The 13,598-nt window shown below is 41.3% G+C and overlaps 1 protein-coding gene across 1 annotated transcript in view; it reads left to right on the plus strand.

Moving 5' to 3' along the window:
* The window catches only part of DNAJC17 (DnaJ heat shock protein family (Hsp40) member C17), a 30,274-nt gene that overhangs the window by 7,099 nt on the left and 9,577 nt on the right, over positions 1 to 13,598 (plus strand). The window contains exons 2-4 of the mRNA XM_005903953.2: positions 12,834 to 12,903; positions 13,197 to 13,255; positions 13,451 to 13,538. Coding sequence (XP_005904015.1) covers positions 12,834 to 12,903; positions 13,197 to 13,255; positions 13,451 to 13,538 — 217 coding nt within the window. The remainder of the gene's footprint in view (positions 1 to 12,833; positions 12,904 to 13,196; positions 13,256 to 13,450; positions 13,539 to 13,598) is intronic.

The raw sequence follows: 13,598 nt of genomic DNA on the forward strand, positions 1-13,598 counted from the left end.
TAGAATTTAAGATCATCACCACCTGAGGAAGCATAGGAAAAGCCTGACTCTGCCCTCAGTAACATCTGAACATTTTGTACTGTTCAGTAGTTTATGTTCTGAGTGATGATCCTGCGTGACGGAAGACTGATCAAACTCAAGTAGTGTCCTAGGATGGAGAAGGGAAGGGAGTAATCTGTGGTATTTTTGAAAGGCATCAAGAGAAAAGACCACACTTTTGCAAATTGGAGTTTAAAGTCCTCATAAAGTTTAGGTTCAAAAAAAAAAAAAAGTTTAGGTTCATCTGAGATCTCTGTCATTCCGGGACTGGGTCTTGGAGACAGCCTGGTTCTTGGAAAAATCATGGTCTGGGCAGGGGCTTTGGGTGAAAAGCCCCTCAATTGTCACCTAGGTCCTTTCTGTGAAGTCTCAGGAAATGTAAACAACTATTTCCAAGTGCTAGGGAGATCTGAGTTTTTAGGAGAAAACTATAGGTAAAGAAGGAAAACTGCAAGTGTTGAGATAATTCAGTAGCTTTTGGCAACTTTCAGTGGCTGCTTCAACCCTCCCTGGGTGTCCAAGCACCTGCAGACTCCGTTTCATAAAGGAGCTGCCAACCCTGGGATTAAATAGTCCTGTCTCTCTCACATAATAACACAGAAGTCGTTCTGTTTCTTTATTCTTCTGAAAGTTCCTCTTCCTTCTCAACTTATCATGATTAAGAAAAATAGTATTGCATCTTTTTTGCCCTCTTGAGCTGCTAGTAAGGTGGAATTATTTCATAATAAACAGTATTGACGCAGAAGCTTTTCAGAGGCCTGTTGTAGGAGAGTTGTGTTTATGAGATGAGAAATTTTTCAGGTACTACTCACTCCAGGAGGGCTGGGCGGAGCTGGGAGTCCTGTTAGTAGCACAAAATACCAAACTGCAGGCCAGCTGATTCAAAGTCAGAACTGGCCTTCCAGGCTAAAACCCAGCAATGGGCCTTGCCCAGGGCAAGCTTAGCAGCTAAAGACTGTAATAACTAGTTAATCAGGACAGAAAGATTGTAATAACTAGTTAATCAGGACAGACACACTTGACCCGCATTCTTAGGCCAGCTGGGTTTTTGTTCATGGCCACTCTGGAGGATCTCAGGCTACCTATACTTTGAATGAGGGTAGTTCAGAGCCCTTGGGGGCTGACCAAGGATAGAATTTGAGAACTGCCCCCAGCATTCCTGAAACCAGCCTTGTACACCTTGAGAATTCATACTGGATTGACCTGGGTTCTTTCCTGAAGCTTCTGAAGTCAGGTTGGCATCATCCTGGGCTGGTGTCACAATTTACCTCCCTCCTAGGAGTGGATAAACAAGAGGTTTGGACCTTACATTGAGTACCTGATTTTGTTAGGTACTTCACATGGATTATTTTCTTTAATCTTCACAATGGCTCTATGTGTAGGGGATACTTCCCACACTTTGTAGTTGAAGAACCTAAGGCTGAGTGAGATTTGGTAATTTGCCCCAGATTGTGCTAATAGCATGCGGAAGATTCAAAATTTTAAAACATCATCTGTTAGACTCCAGAACCTTCTTTCTTTCAGTGAACCATGTTGCTTTCTAGCTTAGGATAATTGAAAGAAGCTAAACATCCCTGGTTTTTTGCTTTTTGTGTTTTTCTAAATATATAATTAACATGTAACATTATATTAGTTCAGGTGTACAGCATAATGATTTGATATATTTGAGATATATATTGTGAAATAATCACCAAAATAAGTCTAATTAAATTACATCCATCACTGTACATAGTTATAATTTTTTTTCCTTGTGATAAGAATTTTAAGATCTACTCTCTTAATAACTTTCAAATATATAGCATGGGGCTTCCCTGGTGGCTCAACAGTGAAGAATCCACCTGCCAAAGCAAGAGACTTGGGTTCTATCCCTGGGTCAGGAAGATTCCCTGGAGAAGGAAATGGCAACCCATTCTAGTATTCTTGCCTGGGAAATCCCATGGACAGAGGAGCCTGGTGGGCTACAATCCAAGCAGGTGCAAAGAGTAGGAAACAGCTTAGCAAGTAAACAACAACAACTAACTATAGTTGCCATGCTATACATTTTATCCCCATGGCTATTTGTTTTATAACTGGAAATTTATACCTTTTAATCCCCTTCACCCATTTCGCTACCCCATTCTGCCAACTGCCTGCTCTGGGGCAATCTGTTCTCTATGAGTTGTTTCTTGTTTGTTTTTTAGATTCCACAGGTATATGAGATTATATGGTATTTTTCTCTGACTCATTGACACTCAGCATAATGCCATCAAAGTCCATCCATATTGTCACTGATGGCAAGATTTCCATTTTTATAGCCGAGTAATATTTCATTGCGTATATCTATCTATCTGTGTGTGTGTGTGTGTGTGTGTGTGTGTATGTGTATGTATAATCTCCATGAAATTAAAAGACACTTACTCCTTGGAAGGAAAGTTATGACCAACCTAGACAGCATATTAAAAAGCAGAGACATTACTTTGTCAACAAAGGTCCGTCTAGTCAAGGCTATGGTTTTTCCAGTAGTCATGTGTGGATGCGAGAGTTAGACTGTGAAGAAAGCTGAGTGCTGAAGAATTGATGCTTTTGACCTGTGGTGTTGGAGAAGACTCTTGAGAGTCCTTTGGACTGCAAGGAGATCCGACCAGTCCATCCTAAAGGAGATCAGTTCTGGGTGTTCATTGGAAGGACTGATGTTGAGGCTGAAACTCCAATACTTTGGCCACCTGATGTGAAGAGTTGACTCATTGGAAAAGACCCTGATGCTGGGAAAGATTGAGGGCAGGAGGAGAAGGGGATGACAGAGGATGAGATGGTTGGATGGCATCACTGACTCAATGGACATGAGTTTGGGTAAACTCCAGGAGTTGGTGATGGACAGGGAGGCCTGGCGTGCTGCAGTTCATGGGGTCGCAGAGTCGGACACGACTGAGCGACTGAACTGAACTGAACTGAATGTATAATCTCACATTTTCTTTGTCCATTCATCCATCATAAGACACTTAGGTTGCTTTCATGTCTTGGCTACAGTAAATAATGCTGCAGTGAACATGAGGGTGCACTATATTTTCAAGTTAGTGTTTTCATTTCTTTTGGATAAATACTCAGAAGTGGAATTGCTGGATCATTTGATAGTTCTGTTTTTATCTTTTTAATATTTATTTGGGCCACGCCACACAGCCTGTGGGATCTTTGTTCCCCAACCAGGGATCGATCCCTGGCCCTTGACAGTGAAAGTGTGGGGTTCTAACCACTGGACTTCCGGGGAATTCCTGGTAGTTCTATTTTTAATTTTTTGAGGAATCTCTATACAGTTTTTTGTAGTGGCTGCACCAGTAGAGAAGGAAATGGCAACTTACTCCAGTGTTCTTGCCTGGAGAATCCCAGGGACAGGAGAGCCTGGTGGGCTGCCGTCTATGGAGTCGCACAGAGTCGGACACGACTGAAGCAACTTAGCAGCAGCAGCAGTAGTATAACTGGGATCACTTTCTCCACATCCTCACATTCTGTTTTTTGACAATAGCTATACTAACACATGTAAGGTATTAATAGTATCTTATTGTAGTTTTGATTTGCATTTGCCTGATGGTTAGATGTTGAACATCTTTTCATGTACCCATTGGCCATCTGTATATCTTCCTTGGAAGAAATGTCTATTCAGATCTTCTGCCTATCTGTTAATGACATTGGTTTTTTTGTTGTTTATTTTGGGTCTTTTTATTAACCCCTTATCAGATATATGATTTGCAAATATTTTCTCTGATTCCATAGTTTGCCTTTTTATTTTGTTGATTTGCTGAAGCTTTTTAGTTTGATGTAGTCCCACTTGTTTAGTTTTTGCTTTTGTTTGTTGCTTTTGCTTTTGCTCTCAAATCCAGAAAAAACAAGAAATCATTGTCAGGACTAGTGTTAAGGAGCCTAATTTCCATGTATTCTGCTTGAAGTTTTATGATTTCATGTCTTACGTTCAAGTCTTTAATCCACTTTGAGTTAATTTTTGTGTATATGTAAGATAGTGATCCAGTTTAATTCTTTTGCATGTGACTACCTATTTTCCCTAACAGTATTTTTTATTTTTTAAAATTTTATTGAAGAAAAATTTTATTGGCACATAGTTGATTTAAATGTTGTGTTAGTTTCCGGTGGAGAGCAAAGTGATTCAATTTTCCGTATACATATATTTCTCTTTTTCAGATTCTTTACTCATGTAGGTTATTATAGGATAAGTTCCCTGTGCTCTATAGTAGCTCCTTGTTGGTTTTTTAATGTACAGTAGTGTGTGTATGTGAATCCCAAGCTCCTAGTTTATTCCTCCCCACTCCAAAACTACTTATTAAGGAGACTGTTCTTTCCCCATAGCATAGTCTTGGCTCCTGTGTTGTAAACTAATTGACTGTATACGTGTTGGTTTATTTCTCAGCTGTCTGTTCTGTTCCATTAATGGAGATGTCTGTTTTTATGCCAGTACCATACAGTTTTGATTACTATAGCTTTGTAATATAGTTTGAAATCAGGACGTATGATGCTTCTAGCTTTGTTCTTCTTTCTCAAGATTGCTTTGCCTATTTGGGGTGTTCTGTGGCTCCATAAACATTTTAGGATTTTTAAAAATTTTTTAGTGAAAATGCTCTTGGAATTTTGATATGGATTGCATTGAATCCACAGATTGCTTAGGGTAGTAAAGACATTTTAGTAGTATTAATTCTTTGAAACCATGAGCTTGGAATATCTTTCCTCTTACTTGGTCTTCTTCAACTTCTTATTCGGTGTCTTATAGTTTTGGTGTACAGGTTTTTCACCTTCTTGGCTAAATTTATTTCTAGATATTTTATTCTTTTTGATGAAATTGTAAATGGAATTGTTTTCTTAATTTCTCTTTTCTGATAGTTCATTGTTAGAGCATAGAAATGCAACAGACCTTTGTGTATTGATTTTGTATCCTTCAAACTTTACTGAATTCTTTTATTCTAACAGTTTTTTGGTGAACTCTTTAGGGTTTTCTATATATGGTATGTCATCTGCAAGTAATGACAGTTTTACTTCTTCCTTTTTGATTTGGATACATTTTGTTTCTTTTTAAAAAAGTTTATTTATCTGACTGTTTTGGGTCTTAGTTGTGGCACGTGGGATCTTTGTTGTGTCATGCTAGGATCCTTTGTGATCTTGAGTGAGTTCAGTAGTTGTGGTGTTGTAGCCACACGTTTCCGGAGAAGGCAATGGCACCCCACTCCAGTACTCTTGCCTGGAAAATCCCTTGGATGGAGGAGCCTGGAAGGCTGCAGTCCATGGGGTCGCTGAGGGTCGGACACGACTGAGCGACTTCACTTTCACTTTTCACTTTCATGCATTGGAGAAGGAAATGGCAACCCACTCCAGCGTTCTTGCCTGGAGAATCCCAGGGATGGGGGAGCCTGGTGGGCTGCCGTCTCTGGGGTCTCACAGAGTCGGACACGACTGAAGTGACTTAGCAGCAGCCACACGTTCCGGGAAACAAACTCACTCAGAAGGACAGTGCAGATAGTGGAGTGCAGTTTATTTCACCGGTGGGCCCAAGGCAGAGTCTCCTCTTAGCCAAGGACCCCGACCAGCATTTGTAAAAATCTTTTATACCCCATGTGTACGTGTCTGAACCCTTCCACTCCAAGTTCCTTGAGACTTACATAAACCAAGGAAAATACAATCCCAATAACCCCATCATTCACGCGCTATGTGCTCATGTGCTCAAACAGTCAAACAATTAGCCAATAATCAATAAACCCGAGGTTACACTCCGATAGATACAGAAAAATTTATGGCCTGTCTGGAGGAAGGGGTGATTAGTGTATGTTTCTTTTAGGCAATGAGTAACCTAGATACGATCTTCAAGGTTCCCCTGTCTGGAGGGGGTCTTATCCTTCTGTTGCTGTTTTCATAGGCACTAAACATAGTTCATCACTGCAGATGGTGACTGCAGCCATGAAATTAAAAGACGCTTACTCCTTGGAAGGAAAGTTATGACCAATCTAGATAGCATATTCAAAAGCAGAGACATTACTTTGCCAACAAAGGTCCGTCTAGTCAAGGCTATGGTTTTTCCTGTGGTCATGTATGGATGTGAGAGTTGGACTGTGAAGAAGGCTGAGCGCCAAAGAATTGATGCTTTTGAACTGTGGTGTTGAGAAGACTCTTGAGAGTCCCTTGGACTGCAAGGAGACCCAACCAGTCCATTCTGAAGGAGATCAGCCCTGGGATTTCTTTGGAGGGAATGATGCTGAAGCTGAAACTCCAGTACTTTGGCCACCTCATGCGAAGAGTTGACTCATTGGAAAAGACTCTGATGCTGGGAGGGATTGGGGGCAAGAGGAGAAGACGACAGAGGATGAGATGGCTGGATGGCATTACTGACTCGATGGATGTGAGTCTGAGTGAACTCCGGGAGTTGGTGATGGACAGGGAGGCCTGGCGTGCTGCGATTCATGGGGTCGAGGAGAGTCGGACACGACTGAGTGACTGAACTGAACTGAACTGAAACAGAGTTCAGAGTCCATTGGAAAGGTGCCCGAGCATGATCAGCATGAACAGGCCTAAGATGGAGTCCAGGCCCTATGAATTCCTTCTTCAGTGGTGCACAGGCTTAGTTGCTCCACAGCATGTGGGATCTTAGTTCCCTGACTAGGGATCAGTCCTATGTCCCTTGCGTTGCAAGGTGGATTCTTACCCACTGGACCACCGTGGAAGTCCTGGGTGCCTTTTATTTCTTTACCTTGTCTAATTGCTCTGGCTAATTATGTTTGTTTGTTTGAACAATTTTTTTTTTTCTTGATGTGATTACACAGTGAGCTTATGTAATACAGCTCCCTGTGAAAAGTAAATGTCAATTATAATGCTCTCTTTCGGAAATATTTTTATATTTTCATCTAGTGAGTGTGAACTCCCTTCTTGGCCTTCTCTGACACCACTCTGGCAAAAGGTTTGGGGTGCTTTGTTACAGCTGGTGAGGATGGAAGTCTAGACTCCCAGTTCCTTCTTTGATGGCAGGGGTGATTGGGAGCCACAGTTTTCCCTATGGTATATGGCTAGAATAGAACAGTTATTGTCTGAAATAATGATTGCATAGTTTTTCATTGAATGGATTTTCAGTATCATAATGATTGCTTCATTATGTCACAGTTTTCTCATTTGTAAAATGAGGATAGTAATTTCTACCTCATAGGGAGGTGTTAAGAGTTATGTAAGTTACTAGGACTTCGTGGTGATCCAGTGGCTAAGACTCTGTGTTCCCAATGCAGGGGCCCCAGGTTTGATCCCTGGTCAGGGAACTGGATCTCTCACGCCACAGCTAAAGTTTGCTTGCCCCAACTAAGAGTTCACATGCCACAACCAAGAGATCCCATATGCTGCAACTAAGACCCGACAAAGCTAAATAAATAAAATAGATTTTTTTTTTAAAGGAGAGAAATCCTATTTTAAAATAATAGAGTTAAGTAAGTTACTGTATATAAAGCATTTCAAAAAGAGCTTGCTACATGATAGGTGCTAGCAACCATCTTGGAATGTAGATTATTTCTGACTTTTTCTTTTATAAATATGCTATAATGAACAGCAATGTTTATAAATACTGTATAAACTTCTAAGTATTTCTTTAGAAGAGGCCTTGCTGGATCAAAGGGTCTGCACTTTTCAAAGCTTCCTGATATATACTGCTAGATTACTTTCCAGAATCATTGTATAAGAAATTCCTTGGCAGTCCAGTGGTAGGGCTCTGCTCTTCTACTGCAGCGGGTAGGGAGCAGGGCTTTGATCTCTAGTCAGGGAACTAAGATCCCGCAAGCCACGGGGTGCAGACAAAAAAAACCCAAACAGACCAGAATCATTGTGTTAATTTACATATTCACCACAAAGCCACCAACATTAAATACCATCCTTTGTTTTCCTTGTTGTCAGCTGAGAGGTGAAAAGGACTTAACTTTTATGTGTAAGGCTGAACATTTTTCGTGTCAACCGTTTATATTCTATGACTCTCTGTTCATGTTCTCTGTTTTCTTGTAGTTTGTCTTTTTCTTGTGTTTTTTTTTCCTGCATGGCTTCTTTGCATAGTAAAGATGTCATGCACATACTTCTTTCAGTTATCATTTCCTTTGTCCTTTTTTTTTTTAAACTTCTTTTTTATATTTAATTGGAGGATAATTGCTTTACAATGTTATGTTGATTTCTACTGTACATCAGTGTGAATCAGCTATAAGTATATATATAGCCCCTCCCTCTTGGGCCTCCCTCCCACCCCCCTCATCTTTTAATTTTGTCTATGATTTTTTGCTTAAATTAAAAAAATTTTCATTGTAAATCCATTCATTTTGTGTACATATACATGTGTGTGCATGTATGTGTGATTCCTTCCCTTGCTTTAATGCTTAGGAATTTCTTCCCCACACTAAAGGTAGATTAATAGTCCCATCATTTTCTTTCTTTAGGTTCTTTTAGTTTCATTTTTTGTATTGAGGTTTTTTTGTTTTTAATCTATCTGGAATTATTTTGGTATATGGCTTGAGATGAAGAACTAACTTTTTTCACTCACTATGTTGGATTTTAATAATACTTTTTACCATACATTGAATTTTTACATTTATTAATGTTTGTTTCTTGGCCATGCTTATATGTTCCATTAATCTTGTCTTTGTGCTTCACGACAAACTTTCATTAGCTCAAAGTGAACTTTGGGGTTCAAATTCTTTGGGCTTGGAGACCCCTAAAGCCTCTTTAGTCATTCATCCTGATTCATTACTTTTGATCTTAGAAGGCTTTCCACATCTGGCCCTGTTCACGCACTGTGAGGCTTTTCCTTCTGATTGGTCCACTCTCTGTTTTATGAATCACACATACCTTATGAATCATGCTGAGTTTCTTTATTTTCAGAGTCACACCTGAGTTACCTTTAGCGCTGTTTCTCTTCTCAGGCCAGTTTGCATTTCTTTGCCTTTATATGTGCCCTTGCTCCCTAGCATTTCTTCATCCCAAGTTTGTGTTTTTAAAACTTGTTTGTGTGAATTTTATTCTTTTCCTGGTTTTTTTCTGTTACTTTTCTTTGGTCAAAGGTTTTTTTTTTTTTTTAATTAAAATATTCTTTGACAAAAACATTATTTTTACTTCCATGTTTTATTGCAACTGCATCTCTGCTTTTTCATGTCCTTTTCTGTTCTCAGTACCTTTTCCTCATTAAAGGAAAACATATTTCTCCTCTGAGCTGATCTGGGGCTTGAAGGGAAGGAAGTCAGGTTCTTCCACACCCTCTGTCTTGAATGCCCTTTCTGGCTCTGCTTGAAGAACTATTACTCACCTTTCAGATCCAGCTCAGATGTTATCTCCTATGTGAGGCCTTTAAGGCTAAAATTAACTCCTCTCTCTTTTTTTTTTTTTTCCACTCTAAGGGACCTCACTTACAGGCATCTTACAACTGTAGTATTCATTGTTTTCACAGCCATTTTCCTTGCTAAGCAGTGTCTTTCCTCTTCAGTGTCAGGGAAATTCCCGATTATTCTCTGTATTACCAGCTTCAGCTCAGTCCTTCCGTATCCTCCACGCTCCAGAAGTGGACCCAGGAGGTGGGGTAGATTTGGTGCTGTACCAAGGGGCTCTCACAGAGCTTCCCTCCTATCTGTAGACATTGCTCTCTAAGAATGAATACCAGCATGACCTTGACTTTCTTACCTCACCTCTCCCCTTACTCATCAGGCCACTGCATGAGACCGGTAATTTTTTCCAGTAGGATTTTGAAATACAGAATGTTCAACTCCTCACACCTTTAAGGGGTGATTTGGAAATGGAGGCCCAGGCTAGGCCTTGAGTGGAAAGGGGTTCAGGATACATCAAGTTGATTGGGGCAGTTGTGTTTGGTTATAGATGTTGAGTGTGTGGGAGGCTGGAGGGGTGGGAGTAAAATGGGGGTCCACCCAGATGGGGAGTGAGGTGACCTTGGTCTAGTTATACTGTTGCTTCAAATGAAATCTGATGAGACTGGTAAAGACATTTGTCGAAGGAACATATTCTGGAAAGAGAATTGATGAGAAAACAGACTAATATATGTAGAGTAATTTCCTATTATTATATAACTAGTTTTTTTGTTTGAACAATTTTCCTGTTTAAGTTAAAAAAAAACAACTTTCTGATATAGAGCATTAAAATGAAATATAAAACAGAAAGCTATTTAATATCATTCCTTTAGAATAAAAAACTATAAAGCATTCTCTAAAGAAAGAAAAGAAGATGAAGAGTGCTCTACCACCTAGCCCCCTCTTGCCTCTTATTTTGCTTTCCTACTGTTCCTTCTTACTCCTCCCCTCCCTCTTATTGTCCTTTCTTGCATTTACAAAAAAGAACACGTAACACTTTAAAAGAGCTCCGTGATACAAAAGAAACCATCTTCCACAAAATTCAGCCTTTGTAGGGCAGGACTGCTAATCCTGGTCCTGAGGGCAGTGTTGCAAATTGAGGCAAGAGACACCCTGTTCTCCCTTCCTCTTCCTCTCAGCCAGTTCAGCCACAGCGCCTGGGATCAGAGAGAGGAGAGGTGGGGGCAGAGAGGCAGAAACAAGACCCCAAAGACTTCTGTTTGTTGGAATGATCAGGGGGAAGGACTTGGAAAAGAGGGCTGGGGAAATAGAGAAACAACAGTAGCTTTTTAGTTCTCTCTCTCCTTATATACTTTTGTATTGCTTTACTTATTGAAGAAACAAAAGACGCTTGGTCTTCTACATTGGCAGGAGGATTTTTTTAACTACTGAGCCATGGGGGAAGCCTGCAAATATAAAGAATACGTAATAAAGGCTTGGTTTAAAGTAAAAAAGAAATAAGGCCCTAGGCATAAATGGAGAAGGGAAAAGAAAGAGTAAAGAGAGGAATGACAAATAAGTTGCCTCAAGAGTAAAAGATGACATGTCAGATGTAAGACTATGAAACTATCACCTCCTCTTCCCTTATTATTATTTTTTAATGAGGAGAAGAAGGCGACAGGATGAGATGGTTGGATGGCATCATAGAGTCAATGGATATGGGTTTGAGATAGTGAAGGACAGAAGCCTGGTGAGCTGCAGTCCATGGGCTGGCAAAGAGTCAGACTCGACTGAGTGACTGAACAACAAATAGTGAAAAAAAAGCTGGGTTTTGTTATTGTTGTCATTACTTATTGTTGGTGAAGACCTAGGTTGGGGTGAGGAAGTGAACATAGGTGGGCAGTTGAGAAGGTTAGGGGGCAGGGAGGGACTTTTACACTTTCTGCCCAAAGCCTGTGCTGGGAGTGGTTCCTGCTTCCTCAGGCTCAGCCAGGAGAGCTGTTAGTAGATGGGCTTGCTTGCCCCGGCAAGTGAAGGTGTGCTTCTAGCTCTGGCCCAGCAGGTGGCAGCACACCCCAGTGGTCCTGGGCTAGGTGTAGCCGAAAGTGCAGGGGGCACTGGGCCACAGACCCTCCCCTGGGGGTGCTGGCTGCTTGCCTCTGAAGGCCCTTTTCTAGCACACTTTGGATTGAAATGTTTATTGGTTCCCTGTAGGAAGCCTGGAGAGCCAGTCTGCTTAGCTACTGGTGGCGGTTCTGGGCTAGAGGCTTCTCCTCCCAAGAGATTTGAGCAGTAGGTAACGTATACAGGCAGAGTGAGGGCAAGGCCTCAGAAAGCAGAGGATTTCTGGGTTTTGTGCTCTGCTTTCCCTTATGAGTGGGAAATATACAAAAGAGAACCTTGGTAGCTATGTTTATTTATTTTTACTAATATAAAAAATAATACTTATTTTCTTTTTAATAAAGAGGTACAAAGATGAAAACTAAAAATAGACCATAGCTTCCCCACCAAGATAACCCCTGTTATCAATAAAAAATAATAATAAAGACTAGTTTAAGGTTTGAAAAGTAGAACTACAGAAAAGTATACAATGAGAAGTGAATGTTTCTTTCCCCTCCACTTTCAGCTTCTCTCCAAAAGAAACCACTGTTTCTTGTGATTGCTGTGAGGGAAAACAGGAAAACAAAGGCTTGCACATGCTCGAGTGTTTCTAACTATTTACATTTCTTTTATTTTTGATTTATTTTTAACCCCCAAATTGTCATATTAACATATACTGTTCTAAGCCTTGTTTGTTTCATGCACTGTACCTTGAAGATACTTTCTTTTTTTTTAAGTTGAGGTATAATTGACACATCACATTGGATTAGTTTCAGGTGTAGAACATAATGATTTGCTGTTTGTCATCATACTTAATCAGTTTTTTTTCTTGTAATGAGGACTTGAAGATATTTCTGGACAGCACATACAGACTTTTGTCTATGATGATTTCTTAAATGAGTCTCCCCATTGTTGGAGATTTTGGTTGGCTTTACTTTGGGGCTTATATAAACTATGTTTTAGTGGGTGTCCTTGTATATTATTTTGGCATGCTTCTGCAAGTCAAAATTCCATAATAAGTCAAAGAGAAAGTACATTTAAAATGTTGATGGCTAAGTTTCCCTGCGGAAATGTTGCCCTGGCATACATTACATTACACTAAGACTGTGTGAGTGCCTGTTTCTGGATGGCTAGAGGGAATCTGCCCCTGCCAGGAGCCTCTGACATCCACAGTGGTGAGACTGGGCGCTCGGCAGGAAGCAGGCCCAACCCTGCTGCTGGGCAGCCTTCAGCTCCCTCCGTAGCCTTTGCTTCCACTGAAGATCTCCACTGTGGTTGTGAGATGACTATTTCAGTGTGGCAACCTTCTTGTAGCGATGCAGAGCCCTCCCTGGATTTCCCTTATCCCGTTAGCAGTGTTTTCCTGTCTGTCTTGGGGTGAGAGAATGAATAACCCAATCTTGTCTTTTCCAGGTGAAGAAGGCATATAGACAGAAGGCCCTCTCCTGCCACCCAGACAAAAACCCGGATAATCCGAGAGCAGGTGAGCCTCTCCTAGGCATGAGGAGAAGCCCAACCCACCTGGGTGTGGTGTGAGTGCCATGGAGGTCAGTGCATGCAGCCTGACTTTGGGCACTGGGCCCGTGGCTGCACTTCACACGTTAAAGGCATCTGATCAATTGCTGATATACTCACTCTTCTTTGTTGGTTGGGCATCTGTTGATGTCTTCCTTTCCAGCAGCCTGTGGCTTCTTTGAGGTGCTTTTCTGAGGGAGCACACCGTCACCAAGTCTAACTTTACTTTTCTCCTCTCTCTGTTTTGATCTCTATGTTTAGCTGAACTCTTCCACCAGCTTTCTCAGGCCTTGGAGGTACTGACCGATGCTGCCGCCAGGGTAAGCACATCCTCCTCCATCTGAATTGTCCCCCACATTTAGAGACCACTGTGTGCTTCATCCTCTATACTCGGCCATACTGTCCTCGCCTTGAGACTGTCACCAGACTGCCTCACTAGCTCCAGGGCTAGTGGCGGGGCCAGGGAGGAGGCCTGGCGCTGTGTGTGTTACCCTGTTGACTCTTCCTTCTGCCAGGCTGCCTATGACAAGGTCAGGAAAGCCAAGAAGCAGGCAGCAGAGAGGACCCAGAAACTTGATGAGAGAAGGAAGAAAGTAAAGCTCGGTAGGTGCCATCGTGGTGCTGGCGCCCTGCGGTTTCCCTGGGTTATTTTTGTGCAGCTCC

Source organism: Bos mutus, chromosome 10 (assembly GCF_027580195.1).
Source record: "Bos mutus isolate GX-2022 chromosome 10, NWIPB_WYAK_1.1, whole genome shotgun sequence".
NCBI classification, from domain to species: domain Eukaryota; kingdom Metazoa; phylum Chordata; class Mammalia; order Artiodactyla; family Bovidae; genus Bos; species Bos mutus.